This window comes from Molothrus ater, chromosome 24, assembly GCF_012460135.2.
Source record: "Molothrus ater isolate BHLD 08-10-18 breed brown headed cowbird chromosome 24, BPBGC_Mater_1.1, whole genome shotgun sequence".
Lineage (NCBI taxonomy): Eukaryota > Metazoa > Chordata > Aves > Passeriformes > Icteridae > Molothrus > Molothrus ater.
Window position 1 is genome coordinate 6,280,092 of NC_050501.2, and position 19,982 is coordinate 6,300,073.

At 53.5% G+C, this 19,982-nt stretch overlaps 1 protein-coding gene across 1 annotated transcript in view; it reads right to left on the reverse strand.

The window, feature by feature from the left end:
* Nucleotides 1-6,968: 6,968 nt before the first annotated feature.
* The window catches only part of RUNX3 (RUNX family transcription factor 3), a 31,590-nt gene continuing 18,576 nt past the window's right edge, over nt 6,969-19,982 (reverse strand). Inside the window, exons 4-5 of the mRNA XM_036397028.2 lie at nt 18,458-18,622; nt 6,969-7,529 (exon numbers count right to left, since the gene is read on the reverse strand). Of these exons, the coding sequence (XP_036252921.1) occupies nt 7,006-7,529; nt 18,458-18,622 (689 nt within the window). The 3' untranslated portion in view covers nt 6,969-7,005. The remainder of the gene's footprint in view (nt 7,530-18,457; nt 18,623-19,982) is intronic.

The window sequence follows — 19,982 nt, forward strand, 5'->3', positions numbered from 1 at the left end:
TCACAGGGCCGGGATTTGGGTGCTCACAGAGCTGGGATTTGGGTGCTCACAGAGCTGGGGTTTGGGTGCTCACAGAGCTGGGGTTTGGGTGCTCACAGAGCTGGGGTTTGGGTGCTCACAGGGCCGGGATTTGGGTGCTCACAGGGCCGGGATTTGGGTGCTCACAGGGCCAGGATTTGGGTGCTCACAGGGCCAGGATTTGGGTGCTCACAGGGCCAGGATTTGGGTGCTCAAAGGGCCAGGATTTGGGTGCTCACAGGGCCGGGATTTGGGTGCTCACAGAGCTGGGGTTTGGGTGCTCACAGGGCCGGGATTTGGGTGCTCACAGGGCCAGGATTTGGGTGCTCCAGCCCCAAAATGTGCCCGGGCTTTCCTTCCTCCCCTGCTCTGCTGCACAGCGGTGCTTTGGGCAGGATCTCTGGGCAGCACCCACGGCTCCCAGTGCTCTCCTGATGCCCCGCTGCCATCCCAGGGATGGTTTGGTTGCCCAGCCAAGACACCCGTGGCTTTTCCAGCCCCATCGGGCTCGAGGCACACGGCGCTGCCTTGCCGGGAGCGCAGGGAACATCACCAACAGCCCCAGCAGCCCTGCCTGACCCTCGGGGGCTGCAGCAGCAGCAGCAGCGGGGAGATCCCGGGGGGAGCGGAGCATCCCGGGGGGAGCCGCCGGCCGGGGGTGCCCGGGCGGGGCCGGCGGGAGCTGCCGGGAGCCGTGGGTGCTGCGGGTGCCTCCGGGAGGCTCCGGGCGCCGCCGGGCGCGCGTCCCCCGCCACGCGGACCTGCCCCGTCACGCGTGAGCCCGGCCCACGCAGCAGGTGCCCGCCCGGGGCGCTCACCTGGGGGATGCTCCGGGACGGCCCCGCGCACTCACACACGGGACGCGGCCCCGGCTCCCCTGCCCGCCCCTGCTGCCCTAATTAGAGCCCGCTATCGGCCCATCTAACGCGATCCCCGGGTTAATGAGGCCTCGCTGCGCTCCGTGCCCTGCCCCGGCGCTTTGAAGTGGAGCTGCGCTCAGGGCCGGCTGTCTGACAGCGGCGGGATCCCGGCCCTGCGTCGCTTAACAGCGTTTTTAGCCTCTGTGGGCTAAGCCAAGAATAAAGACTCACATGAGCCTGTTCTAATTTAAACTCTTCAGATCTCCCGGCCCGGCCCAGCCTCTGCACAAGAAAACAGCCTCCCTGCATCCCAGGCTGCTGCTGGCAGGAATTAACAGTTACACGGAGGCCTTGCTTTGCATGGACTAAATAAAAATGAAATGTGTGATTAAATCACAGAACAGCACACGAGGTGCCTATTGAGGCTTTCAAGGTGTGGTTTTTGGGGCTGCCAGTACCGGGATGCAGGTTCAGGTGCCATCAGGAGGTGACATGGCCCTGCTGGGTGGCATCTCTGATATGGTTCAGGGTTGGAAGGTGGTGTCAGGACAGGTTGAAGGTGGGGAGAAAGAGCTTCCTGAAAAATGAAACATCTTGAGCAGCTGCTATGACCTTGGAACAATGTTTTCATTGGGTTGGTTTTGTATTGCAGCAAACTGGAGAAATTCTGAGTTATCAGGAATGAAGAATTGGGGGCTTTTTTAGGGATTTATACTTTGGGCCCTGGACCAGCCCTCCGCCCCCTGCTCCTCTGCCAGCTCTCATTGTCCCCCAGCCAGCACTGAATGAACAGCAGTTGGGGATCTCAGCCTGCAGATCCAGCCCTGGCCATGGATTTGCCCTTTGTGGATCCTGGGCCAGCAGCTCCTGCCTTTTCCAAGCCCTGGGAATGGCACTGGTCACCTCCCAGGAGTGGGAAGGGGACAGAGCCCAGACCGAGGGGGACAGCGAGATTTAAAGAGAGGCAAAAAGTCTCATTTTTGTGCCAGTCTGGAAATTAAATGGAGGGGAAAAAACCCTCCCCAACCGCTCCTCTATATAAAACCCATGTATATAAATGTATATAAATATATCTCTCCCCCAAGGCGCGAGGTCCCGCTGAGTAAGTGGATGTGAATGACGTGTAACCCAACACTTGCCCAGACACCCTAATGAATTTTCCATGTTTTCCATCATTTAGCTTCTAAATAGGCAGCATTCACAAAAACACCCACCCCAGCCCCACAAAGGCCCCATCCTTTCCAGCAGGAAGGCCCTGCAGGAGGATTAACCCCCATGGATGCCCACGGAGATGATGCCAGAGCGGGAACCTCGCTCTGTTCCAGCTTGGTGCCCTCAGGGTGATTTTTTGCAGGTGCAGGGGGTCCCTGGGGGTGCTGGATGGGTGCTCTGCACCTCTCAGGGCCATCTGGCTCTATTTCAGAGGAAAAGGATTTCATTGCTATTTCAGAGGAGCAGAATTGGGCCTTAATGATGCTGATTGCTCGTTTGGGCACGGTTCATTGAGGGCTTGATGTGGGCAAGGCAAAGGCCAGGATCCTTCCCCTACATCCTGTGTAGTCTCAGAATCTGTGCAAGTTAAAAGATTATTTGCCAAGGTAGTTTGGACACAACAGGGTCATTAAAACAGAGGCTAGGCTTTGGAGTTTGGGCTGCAATGAGAATAAAACAAGCTTTTTGCTGAGACTTTTGTTAGCTCTGATGTCAAAGGAAATAGTCTTCATTTCTCCTAGGAGATTTTTTAGCCCAAACTCCACGCAATTTAATATCTGAATGCTCAAAAAACAGCTTTTCAAGCTCCAGCTATTTTTTCCCTTTTTCTGTTTTCTGTCGCAAAAGAAAATCCAAACATTCCTGCTCTGACTGTCCCTGTGCTGTTACCTCCAGCCCTGTTTTTTCAGCTTCCCCCTGGAACAGAGGGAGCCCTCAGGTATTTGGGACCCTTTGGGAGGGGCTGATGTACCCCACAACCCCACACTGCTGTGCTGGGGTTCAGCTCTCCCATTTAAATGAAACTGGGGCAAAACCTGTGTGGAAGCACAGAGCAGCAGCAGCACGTTGGATGCCGTGCAGGGTAGGTGGCCTGGGTTAAAAATACCCCCAATACAAAAACGTCAACCTTATAAAAATATCACCCATGGAATAACGCAAATAATTATAATGCCCATATAAAAATAATGCCCATATAAAAATCACAGCCCTCTGGCCCTCAGGTGCTGGGCACATTTAACACCATCAGCTCTCTGGGCCTCCAATCAGGATTTTAGGTGCTGCTTTTGGCCTGACACATCCTCATCCCCTCCAGGGGCACCCCCACCAAACCCACTTGAACCCCATGGATTTCATGGATGATCCAGTGCATGTCAGAACAATAAAACCCTTTTTATTTGTCCTCTTTTTTCCCCCCTCCCTTTCCTTCTCCTTCTCTCTTCCCACTGCAGCTCTGACCGAGGCTGCAAGAAAAGCACGAATCCGTTTGGAACAGAAAGTTCCTGTAAATAACAGCTACACCTCGGGGTGTTTCCTCTCCCAGTAGCTGTGAAGAAAAGGCAGCTAACTCTCGGGTTTTCCTTGGAACATATTCCCACTGGCCAGGGCTGTGGAGCTGAGTACGAGCATTTATTGTGGTTTGGTTTGGGCTTTTCCTAAATTTTTTTTTCTTTTTTTTTTTTTTTTCCTCTTTCCTCACGGAGATGCTGTAGAGGGAAGGCAGAGCTTTGGGGATGGCCCCGGCGCTCCTGCCCCGGGCTCATGAATAATTCTGGCGCTGAGTTCCCCGGCTCCTCGGGAGCCCCGGCCCGCAGCGCCTTGGCATCGGATCCTATTGTGGGCTGGGATTTTTTTTTCATTTCTGCCTTTCAGCTGTCATTTGGGTTCTGGAGGCGAGCGCTGAGTGCTGAGGAGTCCGGGCTCGCACCGCCCGGGAGTTTGGGTCCCGCAGCGTTTGTGCGGGGTTTTTGCGGCTGGGACGGCGCTGACAGGAGGAGGGCAGGAGGCGATGCTGGGCTGGCACACAGCGATCACCCTGTGCTCCACACCCCTCCGGAGAGCTTTAAATGGGTTTTCAGCGAGCTCAGGTCCTCCCGCCCCATCCCGCCCCATCCCATCCCTGCCTGCCCACCCTTGTGGTGCCAAACTGTGGCCAAGAGCACCGGGGCTGGTAGCGGGATGCTCTGAATGAGCCGAAAACCAGAGCCTGCAGAAAGAAGTGACAGGCGGGAGGCGGCGGGGCCATTGTAACCATCGTTTATTGATCCACACGGCATTGACAGGATTACACGGCGGCCGAGGCCACGGCCACGGCCTGCGGAGCAGAAACGACCCCATACCAGAAAAGCAGAACTGTCCCCGAGCCGGGGCTCTGTCCCCACGCCAGCCCCGCCGGGCCCGGCTGCTCTCAGGGAAGCCGGAGCCGGGAGGCTCCTCCAGCCGCAGCTTCCCCGATGGCTTCTCCAGGAGCAGACCCTCCTCTTCGTCTTCCTCCTCCTCTGCCCTCCCCACCTCCCCCCTCCCCAGTGACAAGTGCTAAAAATCGGGCTACATATTAAATATAGGGCATTACCTTCAAGTAGGGCTGGGGTATTACACAAATAACCACATTTTTTTGGTATCACTAGCATTTTTTTTAATGTCCATCGTAAGACACCATTAAAAAACCCAACAACTTTAGCCTTCTTTATCTACAAAGATCTCTGATCTCATCTCCTTGGTCTGGTGATCTTTTACCCTGCACATACAAGTATTAGAAGCATTATTAAGAATCGTATCCTTCAACACATTTAAGAATTATATTATTATAACAAATAAGACCAAAAATTAGATTTTATAGTTAAATATTCTGTGAGCCAGACAAAGGGGCTTTACTGTACAAGCGATTGTGCATTCTTTTTTTTTTAAAAAAAGCAAATGATAGTGCAAAGCAAAAAACATTGGCCTGTCTCGTGACCATTTGCATACAACAGAGGTGCATCTATTTACACCTTCACATGACAATATGTCATAAAAACAAATTGTTGCCATTCTTTTTATTATTTTCTCTTTTAAAACTCATTACAAACAGTCTTAAATTAACCTACAACTACGAATGCCTTGTTTCCTTTGTGCTTTCAACCAGTGGGACAGGATGACAAATGCAAAAAGGCATCAAAACACAGGCTGCCCTGTCCAGCTCCAGAGCCGGCGAGTGCCGGCGCTAAGGCAAGTGGAGGTTGCAGTTATGCTGGGGTAAGGCTTTTTTAAAAAAAATTATTATTATTATTATTGTTATTATTATCATTCTTATTATTGAAAAGAGTTGTTCTTCGTTGCTTGTGGAACTCTGAGTGGTCATGGCAGCTCTCCAGGGCAGCCAGGATGTGCTGCTCCAGCCTCGCCGTGGTAGTGCAATTGCAGCGCTCTGTGCTGAGGGTGACCGGCTGCCAGCTGGGAGCTGGGACAGGTGACAAGGCTGGGACGCTGTGACTGAGGCACAGGGGCCGGGAGGGCAGCTCTGGGCCTTCGCTTTGCTTGTGTTTGTGGGAGAAGTGGAAGCAGAAAGCCGTGGTTACTGGTGGCACTGGGGCTGGCGCTGTCCTCTGGCTGCGGGCAGGGCTCTGCAGGGCACTGGGTACTGCGGTTATGGATCCCCAGGAATCTGTCTGTGCCCAGCCCTGCCAGCACCAGGAATCCTGAATCCAGCCCCTATTCTCATGGCAGCAGAGGGCACAGGCCTGCAGGAGGTGACAAACCCAGTGTTGTGATCAGAGCTGGCCTTGGAGGAGCCCACAGCTGCGCCCACCATGGCCCTGTTTGGTTGCAATCTCTGTGGTGCCAGCTGTGAGGGGTGTGTGGTTCCTGCAAATGCCACCTGATGCCACCGACACCAGTGGCACCTTGAGTGCCCCCTCTTCAGCTTATTCCTCTACAGCAAGATCCCTGTGCTCGGGGTCACCTGGGGAAGGACAGGAGGGTGAGGGGATGGAAAAGGCTGCACAGCATCAATTCACAACATTCCCACCACCAGGAGTAGAAACTGCTCCTTTCTCCAGATCTCAGAGCTTTCAGGATGAACTGACACATGTGAGGCAAAATAAAAAAAATTGTGTTAATCCTCTCTGGGTGAGAGCATGGGAAAGGACCAGAACAGAATTATGATGCTTTGCCACCAGCTGTGAGTGTTGCCACTCAGAGGGGACGGAAGGAACATCTGGAAAATGGTGGCAAGGCTGTGCCAAAGGTTCCTGAGCCCCTTGGAAGTGCATCTCAAACGTCTCAGATTGTCCTGAACGCCGCCTTCACTTCAGCCACCATCACTGAGGTTTGCTAAGGGGAGCAAAGAGCTGAACGGTGAGGTCAGGACAAGAGAGCAAACAAACAAAACAAAACATCTCCATAAAAAGTACATCTTGTGTGTAAACATGGAGGAGGGGTCAGCCAGGCCGGGGGTCAGCCACATTACTGATTGACAAGTGACGACAGTGACACCAAAATGAACAATACAACTTGTGTCGTCAACAAATAATAACAATAATCACATCACAGCTCTTGTTCACGTGGCTGACTGAGCCCCAGTGCCCCTGGCTGTGCTGCAAACCCCACTGCTCTTTGGTGCTCAGGGACCCTTCACCAGTGGGGAGGGAAGGACAGGAGACAATGGGGATTTTTCTTTTTTTCTCCTTTTTTTTTAAAGTTAAGTTCGGTCCTCCTGCACTGGCAGAGAGATGGCTCGGATGACTCCCTGGTGTCTTCTCTTCTCTGAACCATTTTGCAGAGGAAGGGTGAGATTCTCCTCACTTCTGAATGCTTTGTGTGGGGAAGAGGTGCGAGTGAGATGAACGAGAAGTGTTCTGCAAGTACCAAACATCTGATTCCACACGTCCTTGGGGTTTTTTCCCTATGTACAATCCACATACCTAAAACATATGAAGGAACCACATCAAGCGACACATTCAAGCCTCGTGGGTGTTCACCTTGAAATGTAACGAAGGTCTTGGTTGATCTTTGCTTGATGTTTGCATGCAGAGGATCCTTAACTTTTGGTTTGGAAGACTTTGGTTTAACTTTTCCCTTGGCATCACTTTGGTCGCTCCCAAAAGGAGCCACGGCGGCTGATTCAGTTAAAGACACGGGTGCCCAGCCGAGCTCCTCCTCAGTAGGGTCTCCAGACGGACTCATCCATCCTGCCCGTGGTGCTCATGGTGGTGGGGGAGTTGCTGTGGCTGCCGTCGGCGTCCACGCCGTCGCTCTGCGCGCCCAGGCTGGCGTTCATCAGGTTGCTGCCCGCCGAGGCGCTGGTGCAGGACGAGAGCATGCGGGTGGGCGAGCGCTCGCCTCCCGCCACCATGGAGAACTGGTAGGAGCCCGAGGACGTCCCGTAGTACAAGTGGTAGGGAGAGGGGTTGGCCTGGAAGGGCCCGCTCTGGTTCTGCGTGGAGCTGGGGTACGGGGGCGGCAGGTAGGTGTGGTGGAAGCGGGTGGTGGCGGGCATGCTGGTCATGCTGATGCCCCCGATGCCCGTGGCCGAGGGCGTGGCGGTGTAGGGGAAGGCGGCGGACATGGCGCCGGGGTAATGCATCCGCGGGTCGGAGAAACGCGTCTCCGTCAGCGCCGGCAGCGTGGGGAAGGAGCGCTCGAACTGCCGCGGGTCCGAGAAGGGGCTCAGCTCTGACGTGCCTGCCGGGGTGCAGGAGGAGAGGGGGTGGTTAGAGTGTGGATGCCACGGGACAGAGAGAGAGGGAAATGGCAAGCGTTTCTCACAGCGGCCTGTGAGACATTTTAGGGAGTTGGAAAGATGTGATAACCCGTTGAGTATAAACAATTTGCAGGTGGTGTTTTTCTACTTCGTTTTTCTGTTCCTCTGAAGGACAGCGTGTGAGGAAGGTGTTTTTGTTAGTTAGCCAATAGATTAGAACCTATTGTACCACTCTATAAAACCCACGCACTTCTTTTGAATAAAGCCTTCTTGCCTTTTCTACCATCCTGCCTCTCGCCTGTTCCTGCCTCAATCTCAGCACAAGAGCGACATTAGAGCATTCCCAAGGAATCAGAAGGGAAAGCACCTCTTGGGTCTGCCAGGGAAAAGAGCTGAGGGACTTAAATAAAAACCCTAAACCCATTTGTTTAAGTTGCTCCCATTTCCTGTCCTAAAATTTGTTGTTTCCTATCCAAGAAGGGACATGGCTAAGCTGACTTCTCTTAGGGGTCTATTCATTTCGGGCAGATTAAAGCAGCACGCCCCATAAACACAGAAAAAAGATGTTTAGCCATGACATCAGCTGTGTAGTAAATAAATGGAGGCAGGCCCCAGACGGCCGGGCCCTGGGATCATCCATCCCTGCTGTATACACACACACACACACACACACACACGGAGACAGGCAGGAAAAGCTGGAGCCCAGACCAGCCTGCTAAGCCTTCTTGTGGGTGGCCTGTTTGTGCTGATACCATCAGGGGATGGAGCTGATAAACACACAGCTGAAAACTCCCAAGCCAGGAGCCACTCTATCCCTCTGCTCGAGTTCTCTGTGTATTTTTCTCCTTCCAAGAGGATAAAGAGAGTGAGAAATTCAGGCTCTCTGCTGGGGGAAGGGAGACTCAGGGCGGTGGGAATGTTCCCCAGCTCCATTGGATGATGGAGCCCCCCACGCCTTTTCCTGGATGTCTAAACCCGAAGGAGGTCACAGCCAGCTTGGAACTGGAAAGGGACCTTGGCTTGGGATCCCGTCCTCCTGCAGGAAGGTCAGGTTAGAGGTGGGAACCCACAGCAGAAGCTCCTTTGAGGAGCTGGAGCCATTCCTGTGGCTCTCTCAGTTGTCCCAAGGCTGAGACAGAGCCCAGGAACCTCTGGCCTTGGTGCATTAAAGCAGAGAGAAATGAGGTTTGCTCTCCAAGGAAAGCGTCCTTCAGACCACTTCTATTTTCCTCTTGTTAAAAGCAGGGCCTTTTTCCTTTGCTAGTGGGACACCATCCAGCCTCAAAGTGACTTTTTTTGGTCGCCATCAGCTGGAATTTGTATCCCTCAGAGCAAGAGAATGTGAGGTGAGTATGCTAAACACGCCTGTTGGTTTTGGAAATGCATATACATACAAACACACATCCAGAGGATTGTGTGGCTGCTCTGCATGCACAAGGACGTGTGTTTTAGATCTATTTATTACAATGAAGCATTTTTAACTTCTCAGGGCTGGCGTTCCAGGCCCCAAAGCGTTTCCCCAGGAGAAAACTCTTGATTTAATCCCTTCCAGCTACCTAGTGACACGGGCACGCTCTGGAGGAGCAGGTATGGAGGGGGTTTGATGTGAACCTCCCTTCTGATCCCAGGTGAGTCCTTCAGCCGTGGAAGGAGAAGGGGAGGATCCTCCCTCCCTCGCCTGCAGTCCTTTTGCGGGCGCCCAGCAGCGCCTGCCTTCCCACGCAGGCTCCACGGAGGGGAAAGGCGGGGGAGCACCTGGTTTGTGAACGTGGCTGTGGCTTTGGGGCGAGATAAGAGAGGAGCAGAGCTCAAAGCTGTCCCGAACCGCACTGCTCTGCACACGCCCGGCGTTGGAAAGCGCCCGTGGAAGCGGCTGCCCAGCCACAGGGCCGACCCTGCTCCGTGCTGGGCTGGCTGGAAAAGCACAGCAGTGGGAAAAGCGCTCCCAGCCTGATTTCACAGCCCAGCAGGGACCCATCCCAAAGCCGTGCTGCAGCCACAGCTGCTGCCAGGCACTGAGGTTTGAGGGAGCTGAGGTTTGGAGACCAGCTCTGCAAGAAGCAGCCTGACCACAGCCCCGTGGCAGTAGCAATCCAGCAGTATCACGGCTTGAGACGGGACCACGGGGCAGAAATCCTGCCTGCACCTGGACTGCAAAGAAAAAGTGCTCTCTTCTGAATGCCTCCTCTTAAACTTGGCAGCCCTGTACTGCGAAAAAGCAGCCTCCAAATCCCCCTCAGCCCCCAAAACACCCAGATTGTCGCTCGCTGCCTTCCCAGATGACAATCGCTCAGACCGCGCTCCTTCATTACTTTTCACGGCTCCATAAATAATATTCCATAAAATGCAAATCGAAATCAAACCTGAGCACTCAGGGCATATTTCCTTTTTCCTCTATAACTCACTCAAAGAGGTTTTTTTTTAGAGGCTACATTTTATTGGCCTGAACGTGCACCGTTTGGCAGTGGGTCCCTGCTTCTAATTTGGACAGAAGCGCGTAAGAGTGTTAATTACGGGCTCTGTCTGTGATGGGCAAGGCACAGCGAGGCTGTGGGGAGCTCTGCCAGGCTCTGAACCCCCAGAGCACTCTGCAGGGCTGTGATCTGCGAATTTTGATCCTTCAAAAAGCGAATCCCTCAACGCGAACCCCTCAAATGGAATCCATGCCCAGCAGAGCCATGAGGCATCTTGAGTGGCCGTGACCAGCTCGCTTTGATCACCGCCAGCCTTGGCCTCTAAGTCTGGTCCAGAATAAAGCTCCAGCTTTCCCTGACCGGAAAAGCTCTCAGCTTTTCCCCGAGGCTACAAATAAACTCCCAAACTCTAAAAACAAAACCGCGGCGGCCCCGGCCCTCGCAGGGCCCGCCTGAGGGGGCTGCGGCCCCGCCGCCAGCAGGGGGCGCCCGCCGGGCCGCGGGAGGAGGCGGGAAAGAGGCGGGAAGGAGGCGGCCGCCAGAGGGGGCCGGGGCCTCGCCATCGCCTCAGGGCCGGCGCCTCAGGGCTGCTGCTGTGTCCTGTGAGCTTCACCTCGGGGCAGCCCCTCTGTCCTGTGTCCTTCGCCTCAGGGCTCCCCTCCATCCCATGTCCTTCGCCTCAGGATTTCCCCTCCATCCCATCTCCTTCACCTCAGGATTTCCCCTCCATCTTGGTCCTGGCCTCAGGGCTTCCCCCCCATCCCATCTCTTTCACTTCACAACTGTCCCTCCACCTCAGCACTGCCCCTTCTATCTTGGTCCTTGCCTCAAGGTTTCCTCTCCATCCCATCTCCTCCACTTCAGGGCTGCCCCTCCATCCTGGCTGCCGCAGATCGGAGCCACACAGCCCCAGCGCCTGCCCTGCACGCGAGGAAATCTCCACTGAAACAACCCCAGCGAGATCCAATTAAAACACGGCCATTAACACCCTCCATAACCACCTAACTCAGCAGCAAGGACCCTCTGCCACAGCCAGGTTCAAACAGCAGCCTGGAGCAAGCAGCTGCTGAGCAAAGCCAGGGAACAAGGAGTGGGTGAAGCTGCACCCTAGGACCTCACATTCCCTTTGGAATCACAGCTCAAAATGGGCTTAAAAAGCCCCTTCTTGCTGTCCCCTTCCCCGGCACACATCACACACATCTGCTCCGTAGTGCTGCCTCCAAGGATTTACTATGGTTTTCCCTCGCTTACTCGCCGTCCAGCCCCCATTTGCTTTTTTGGACCCTGGCAATCCGAGCTTGAGTACTTCAGTTGTCCAGTTGCCAATCAAAATATTTGAAGGAAATGTTTATTTTCTTCTCGAAATCACACCAGCTGCTGCACTAACTGAATAAGCCCATTTAGCTGTAAGAATTTAACCATTGTAAGAGTGAATTGAGTCCCCCAACTACTCCAAAATCTGACCCAATCTATCAGCGGAAATGTCAATGTTTTGGATGGGAGTTTGGGGAAGTGTGGAATGTGTATTAAATAAAAGCCATGTAAAGGTCAAAGCCCTGATTAGTAATGCCACTGTCTCCTCCTTAGGGCTGAGCTGCCCCGGGGACCGCAGAGGCCGGGACACACCCCATGATTTAATTGTGCAGCTGCAATTTGCACCTTTTGAGGACCCCCAAGTCCCCTCTGCATGAGGGGCCAGATAGAAACATGCTTTGAAAGCTGCTCAGGCCCTTTCCAGATAAAACAACAGCGCTGCAGTGACACAGCAGCTCTCTCTCTGTCTTTCCTTGGGTGGGTGGCCAGGACATAAATGCAAAGAGATGTCCCTGATGGGAGCCAAACCTCAGCTGGGTCATGGTGGCAAGGGCTGGCCATGAGGTGGGAAGGGCTGGTTTGTGAGGCTGCCAACCACAGAGGTTTCTCTGGGTGTGTTCAGCCTCCTCCCTTCAGACCATGTTGGGTTTAGGAGCTGCTTTGGATGGAGTGGAACTGGTCCTTGCACCCTGGCAGGGTCAGGGCTGGTGGATCTGCTCTGAGGTCCCTGGAAGCCTTTGAGATGAGGCAATGAACCCTGCAGATGGCTTTAGGGATTGATGTGCATCCATCCCAGAGGAGCAGTGGGTGCTGCCACTACCTCCTAACCCAGGAACACATCTGCTCTGCCTGGAGGGAAGAAAGGGCAGCAAAAGCAACACCAGGACCTCCTCAGTGCTGCAATGGTACCCAGAAAACCAGCTCACCCCGGGCACGTGGCAGAGCACAGCACTGATGTACAGCAGGATCATCACTATCAGATCATCTGGGGCCAGGCAGGGACGTGTGGAACCTGAGCAGCTCCTCAGCACCCCAGATACCACCTGGTCCCCACCTTAGAGATGTGGGGAGCACGCGGTGGCTGGTGAACCCAGTCAGCAATAAACCTGAGCTCGTGTGGATATGTTACACAACAAATACTCACAGTGTGTGAGACACACAGAGAATAAAGGGAATTTAAAGGGAATGTGATAGCCTGGCACTCTCCAAGTGTATAGAATATAAAATATCATCAGCCTGGCCATAGATCACTGTTCTAATTCTAGGCATATGTGTGCCTTGTGAAATTGTCATGAAAATCTACCCCAGGGGAAAAAGCCCTGCTTTCCTGTCTCACTGCACAATGATTGACGACAATGTAAACACTAATGATACTTTATGCTTCTGTATATAACACACCAGCATGTGTGTGACAGTGGGAACAGACATTCCTGCTCAGGATATACCTTTGGCTGTTTTTTCTCTGCTCACTTCTGTCGTGCTTGGCTTGCCAAGCCACCTTTGAGCATTTTTCTGATCTTTGTCCCTCTCTGCTTCTGACAATAACTCCATGTGGGAGCAGGGAGAGGCAGGTGGCCAAGAGAAGGAGAGAATCTCCATGGAAAGGTGCACGAGATGCATCTGATCTGTGAAGGCCCAGCTCATCTCTAGAGAAGGCGCCGCTCTCCTCCCCACCCACGCATGCAGGCACGCTCTCACGCCTCTGTCGCGTATGTTAACAAGTTCATTTGTTTCCAAGTGAGGGCCAACTAAAAAAGAAAACGGCCCCTTCCTCTCAGCCCACGTAAAACAGAGCAAAATATATTTTGGGGGAGGAGGGGAGGTGTTGAAAAAAAAAGGAGGGTGTGAACAGCATCCGTTGTTACACGCCCATGGAGCAGGGCTCTGTATCTGATAGAACCAGCTCACAAACTGGGTGCACGGACTTCCTCTGCAGTCTGAAAAAAAATGCAAACCCCAAACCAAAACACAACAACACACAGGTCCTTATCACAGCATCGCCAGGCACCACCTCAACACTGCCAAGCACGTTTGCTGCTCAGTTTTGTGATTCTCCCTGAACACCGTGTGCTGCCGTGCACTCACACACGCAGGCCCAAACCCACCGTGCTGAGCAGCACAAACCCAGCCAGCTCCTGGGTCCTCTCCCACCCCAAACACACCGGGGAGCAGCAGAGCAGGGAAAATCCCAGGTGTTCTAAGCTCAGTGAATCACGCATCTCAACCTCCTCTGCAAACCCTGCCAGATCCATCGGGATGCTCCAATTCTCTGGACCCATCCTTCTGGGGATGACCCAGCTCCTAATTCCAGTGTGCATTCATGCAGGACCAGTTCAGCCCCATGTCCTGTGCCTGCAGTGTCCTCCAGAGCTCACATGAGCTCCTCTGCCTCGCCGTGTTTACCCCCTCGATGTATTTACACGGAGCAACCGGCTCCGCTCCCCGCCTGCCCTTTGCTAGACTAAACAAGCCCAGCTCTCCCAGCTTCCGGCACAGCCTCGCTCATCCCAGAGCCCTCTGCCCGCATCCCCCTGCCCGGCACATCCCGCCGAGCTAATGAATAACGGTGCTAATTGGAGCGGGTGGGTGGGCTGAGCGGGGACCGCGGGCACTCCCCTCCGCCCTGCCCGCGCCTTGCTCTTTACCTGTATTCAAAGGGTATTAAAACAAATTAACAAGCCCTGACTACATAAAAGGAAGCTGCTGGATTTACAACCCAGCCTGCAGCTAGACCACCTTGCCTGCCGAGCAGGTTTGGGCCAGGCCACGTCTGCCATGGGAATCCCACTGCGGAGGGGTGATGGCACAGGGGCTCCAGCGGCCAGGAGCCCGGCTGGGGGCTGCCCACCCCGCCCTGAGAATGGCACTGCAGACCCCAGCACTCTGGAAAACCCAGGATGGCACCCCTGAGGCAAATTCCGAGGGACTCCTTGCTGCTCTGTAAGGATGCAGCACCCGGAGCTGTGGCCGGGGTTGGCCACATGTCCATGGCACAGAGGCAGCGGTCGCAGGTGCCTGGACTCTGTCCTGGGGGAATCTCCTGCTCAGCACTGCTCTGTGGTTCATCTGTGACAGTTCCATGCCAAATTCGCTGGAGGGACATCACAAATGTAAAGGAGAGGAGCAGAAAAGCAGTTTAAAGATAGACACAGAAGCCTGAAAGCAGGCAGGAAACCCATCTCGAGCGTGTTCCTTCCTTTGAGGCTGAAGCTGAATCCCACAATATGTTTTCTTCCCACTAATGCTTGCCTAGCTTCCTTTGGAAACAATTTAGTCTCTGCCCGTGGTAGAATGTTTTTATCCATTAAGAAACGGATATTTTAAAGAAACCATAAGTCAATCTGGACAGGGATTAGGAAGCAGCAATTCAGTGTATTTGCTGGGCCCATAATTCAGGACTTAACCTCAGAGCAGCCACGTTGCATTTCGGAAACAATAGGGGCACTTGCTGCCTATGCCAAGAGGCTTCTTAAAAGTAATGTAATACTTTAAAAATGTATATTTAAAAAGAAAAAGAGAGAGAAAGACTTTACTTTAAAGGCATATGATGGAGCATTCTGCTGATGATAAAAATGTTGTGCTGGCCTGAAGTAATGGATTGGGAATGAAGCTGAGCAAATTCCAGATCAGGAGATCTGAAGCTCTTCAGTGAACACAGAGTCTCCCAAAAACCATTCTGCAGGCACTAAGAGAGGCTTGCAAAAGGGTCTGACATTTACTGTCCTCCCTGTGAAATCAAGGGAGTTTGGCTTCTCTGGAGCAAAAACAAGAGTGTGCAGGGGGACATGAAGTGCCTCAATCAAAACAGCTCGCTCTGGTACCGAGGAGATCCAATCTAAAATCCCTTTGCAATTGTCCTGGTGAGCACAAGGTCCCTCCACGCTGCTGGACAAGGCACACAATTGCTTTTGAGTGGTTGAAGATGTTTCCACCACAGAACTCGGGCATGGGCGGTCCTGCTCTGCCGTGCTGGGAACAAAATGGTTCAGCCTGAGCCCCTGCTGAAACACAGGCAAGGGAGGACACAGAGAACTGGGGAGGACGTGTGTCTGTCACCAGCCCACCTTCCCTGAGCCAGGGGCCCCGAGAAGCAGCTGAAGGCAGACAGCAGAAGTCCCTTTAACATCTTGCTTCGCTTCTGAGAGCTACTTGATTTTTTTTAAGCTAAAAGGCAAAACTGGACTGAAGCAGGCACGCAAGGCTCTGGCTTTGCATGCCCCATAATAAGGAACCATTTCAAGCCATCCTAATGACAGCTTGGTGTCTCGCTGTGGGGATGGCAGAGCTGGGATTCCTAACACTCACATTTTCCAGACCTCTCTGGAGAAGCATGGGGCCAAATCCTCAAAAGAGGCTCTGCTTGGTTGAAGCCTGGGAAGCAGAGCTGGATGATGATGGGGGTCTGCCTGTCTGACCTACCCAGCACTGGGCCAGATTCTCATCACAGCTACAGGGGTGATGCCAGAGTTACCCTATTTACTCCCAGAACAGCACAAGTGGGAATGAGATCTGGTGTGTGCAGGGTTGCCAGTGTCCATCCCATTTGGGGACAGGCATGGGAAGGGATCAAGTCTCTGCCCATCTGAGTGGGGCAAGGCAAGGCCAGAGCCACTGAAATACCCTGGCACTGGAGAGAGCAGGATCCGACCCGCTCGCTATCAGAGCCGCGCTCTCTCCTCCCATATTTCCTGGCATGCCCTTCAGAAACCACCAGCTTTCTCCTACCAGGAGGGTTTTGGTTTGAGACCATCTAACCTCAGCATGATCATTTTACATGGGGGCTATTTATAACCTCCAGGGGCTGCTTTACTGAAAGCCTCTGCGAGTGGCTGAGGGCCAGACCCTTCTCCCACTCCCCGCGGCGCCCTTGCCGTGATCTCCACCACAGCCACAGCTTTCCCTCCTCAGGAGGAGAGATTGGACTGGGCCAGAGCACACACATCTCCCAAGAACCCCAAATAAACACTGATAAGCACTGTCTCCTGCCTGCCTAAAAACCCAAACTCCACGTGCCATGTGCAGGGATTTGAGGTGCTGGGATCCCCCCACAGTGGCTGATGCTGTTCCTGAGCATCCCAGCTCCAGCCTGCTTTTGCCAGGAGCGGATTAGGAAGCTTGTGCAAACTGCTTGGTCAGCAGGACAGGGAAGCCAAGCACCCCTGGCACACAAGCAGGGGGAGCTGGGCGCTGCTGGAGGGAAAAACCTCCCTGTCCCCCTCTTAATCCCTGCACAGACAGGGATGCTAAAAACATTAACCTTGGGAAGCACCCCGTGGAAGATAGCGGGGGCCGGATGAACCCCAGCCTGCCCCATGGCCCCTCCCTGCTGGTATCTCGTTCTGCTTCCCACTAATCGGCCTCTCCTGTGTGTTACCCAAGAACGTGCCAAGTCGTGAGAATTACAGGCCTGTTAACTCCTGTGTTGTTCTTGGCACGGGCCGGGCTCCACTTGCTCGGGTAAAAATTATGATCTTTGTGAATAAGCCGTGTGTGTGTGTGTGTGTGTGTGTGTGCAAGAGAAAGAGGGGTTTTAAAAATGATGATTATGATTGGTCATAGCCAGAGCTGTGTCAAAAGGACAGGGCTGAGATGAAAATGACTGAGCTGCTGCTGCTCCGAGTTACGCTGGTAGGAACCCGCAGTCATTTTAAGACGGTTCCTCTGACTCGGGAACGAGGGAGCCAAGAGCCGAGCGTGCACAAACCGCCTTTTGCAGCATTCCTGGGACTTCGGATTCACTCCGCAGGAATGATTTCAGAGGCTAATTTTGTGTGTCTCCACTCCTGCTGTCACTTGACATTTGGGAATTTGGCAGGGGCGGTAGCTTGTGGCCAACTCCATTTTTTTTCTCGTTGAATTTGTGTCATCACCTGATTCTTTGCTCCAAACGGCGCTCTTTGGGTTTCTGGCACTGCAGGGGGCTGTGCTAATTTAAAATACAAATCTTTTTTTCTTCCCCCAAGAATCTCTTTCTTTATGATGCAGGCCAACGGGACAAGCCTAGAAAACTCTTTCTCTCTCTCCTGCTTTTTTTTTTTTTAAAACCCAAACGATAGTCCTACACAAAATGCCCGTGTTCTTCTCATAAACCTTGCTAATATCAATGAAAATTCCAAGCATGGAGATTTGCATTTCAATGAGAAAGAAATTAAATTTTCTCTGTAATTTTGGGTTGGGAGGAGCAGCGCAGCTTTTACAGTTCGGGTAACATTTTCAAACATGTTTTTACACCCAAAACTCCCTCTTTGCTAATGACACTGAGGCTTTCAAACAACCATTTCCCTTCTGAAAACACAGCACGAGGGTTTTGGGAGCTTTTTCTATTAAACTTTCCCAGAAGGGCCTATTCTCACCAAAATTCCAAATACAGATAGCTTAAGTACTGTTCCTTGAAGGCCTGTTAGTATCTCTGCTGATTTCTGAAGGAAAAGAACCGGTGAGACAAAAAGTGCATGGAAAAGCAGCACAGAAAAGGACAGGAGAATGGTCTCTAATTCATCCTGGTGGCATCTGCCTATGCAGAAAGACAGGAGCAGCACAGCAGCTGAGGTATTTTAAAGCCTTGCTTAGTTTGGGACTGAAATTCCAGGATTAGCAGCCTGGTCTCTGTCAGGTAACTCCAGTGGCAATTCCTGCCCCTGTCCTGGCAGCAAGCTGCGGATTCCTGGGGAACGCCCAGGGACGCGGGCGCTCTTTGCCGCTGGCAGATCTGGGAAGAGCAAAGCTCTGTGTGTGTGTGTGTGCCCGTGCAGGTGTGCATCCGTGTGGGGAATTATGCTGGAGCTGGGCGAGGGATAACCACACTTGGCACCCACACAATGATAAGAAACCGTTGGGATTAGCATGTAAAGCACGGAACACCCTCTCTGGCTGATGCATAACCATAGCGCGGCTGCCTTCATGTCAGAGGAGCTGCTGGGTTCAAAGGGTGCTGCTCTCACCTCCCTCACGCTCCTGCTGCTCATTTGTTCCTCAAAACCCGGCTCTAATGGTGCAAAAAGTGACTTAATGGGGGCAAAAAGGCTTCCAAGGTCAAGAAATCCACACAAGCCCCTCCCTGGCACCTTAACCAGGGGAGAGCCACGCTCCAACTCTAAAATCCCATCCAGGGGTTTGTTCCCACTCAGCCATGCCTGGAAGACGAGGGTTTGGGGGTGACACTGGGACCCCCAGGTGGTTACCTTGGATTGGAGTCTGAGCCTGGGAGCCGAAGTGGCTCGGGGTGCTGAGGGATCCACGGGGGTTGGGTGTTGTCGGGGTGACTCTCATGGACTGGCGCAGCCGCTCCAACTCTCCGTAGCGGTCGGTGAAGGGTTTGGCTTGGTCTTCCAGCTTTTGTCTGTGCCCTGGAACATGATAAAAGAGTCTGGTATCTGATCAGCTCCCCTTTGGCTGCAGCAGCCTGGTTACACAGGGAGCCAGCCTCTGTCTCTGTGGTTTGCTGTTACTCACACAGAATAATGGGTGCCAGCCCTGGCAGAGAGCAGCTCCCGGGGCAGGTGGACACAGAGTGACCCACATGGGAGGCTCCAGATCATCCAGAAAGTTTCCAGGCAAGGAGCTGGATCAGGATGCCCCTGCCTGAGTGACCAACCTCCCCCAGCCCTCGCTGACTCTGAACACGGAGGGGAGACATGTGCAAGGCAGGAGAGACCATGTCCTTGCAAAGTGGGGACTGGGGAACCGGCAAAAATTGAATTTTAAGTATTTTCTGCAGCATTTGCTCATTGCTTAAAGAACAAACTCCCATCTTTCTCCAGCCCCCTCCCGGCTGTGCCCACCCAGCTTGGTCAGAGCCAAGCGGGGCTGGAGGAGGCGCAGGAGGGATGGGATCAGCCCTCGCTGGTACCACACCTTGGCCACCTCGCTTTGCTTCTCTCCGTTCCTCTTTCCTCCCCATAAAACGGGCAGACTAATCACCCACCTCCCCCAGGCAGGGCAGCAGCTAATGAGCGTTCATAAAGCACTCCCAGCTCCTTAGGTAGCAGCTGCTGGCACAGGGCAATAATTATTAAATTTATGCTAATTGTCCCGAGGCGAGAGGCGCATGAAACGCACTTGATACATAACTTTCACATTTTACTGGATTAATCATCGCCAAACAGCTTCGCTCTCTCTGGACCGGATTCCAGTCTCAGTTACACCCGCACAAAGCTGGAGGGGCTCCAGAGGAGCCCCAGCTTCACATCAGTGCGGGGTTCAGACCCTGGCTTCTCCTTGCTCTTCCCCTGCCGCAGCCAGACTGCCCCCAACACCCCCAGCTCTCTGCACCTGCCACGGAGGGACCTTGCCCGGGTGGCACCGCCTCATCCCGGCTCCATCCCAGCGCTCGGGGCACTGGAGGTGTGCAGGCACGCCGGGAGAGAGGCTGGCAAGAAACCCTTCTGCAGCACTTCAGAGAGCTGGTCCTTATCAGATCCTACAGCCCGACATCCACCAAGCCAAGCTCAGCCCTTGGTGGCTTCTAAAGAAGAAAAGGAAAGCAAAGCAGTGCATTTAGAAGGCAATGAACGCAGGCACCTCTCACCCCCCTGCCCTTCCCCCTCACATCTGCACAGCTCTGTGAGCTGTGTCAGTTTATAGCAAAGTCACAGAAAGTCCCCACACTTCCCCCTCCTTAAATCCAGCGTCTGGTATCTCCTGATCTCCCACTTGCCTGGCTGAGGCTGTGCTTGCCAGGCTGGCTGTGAGGATGCTGGATGGGAG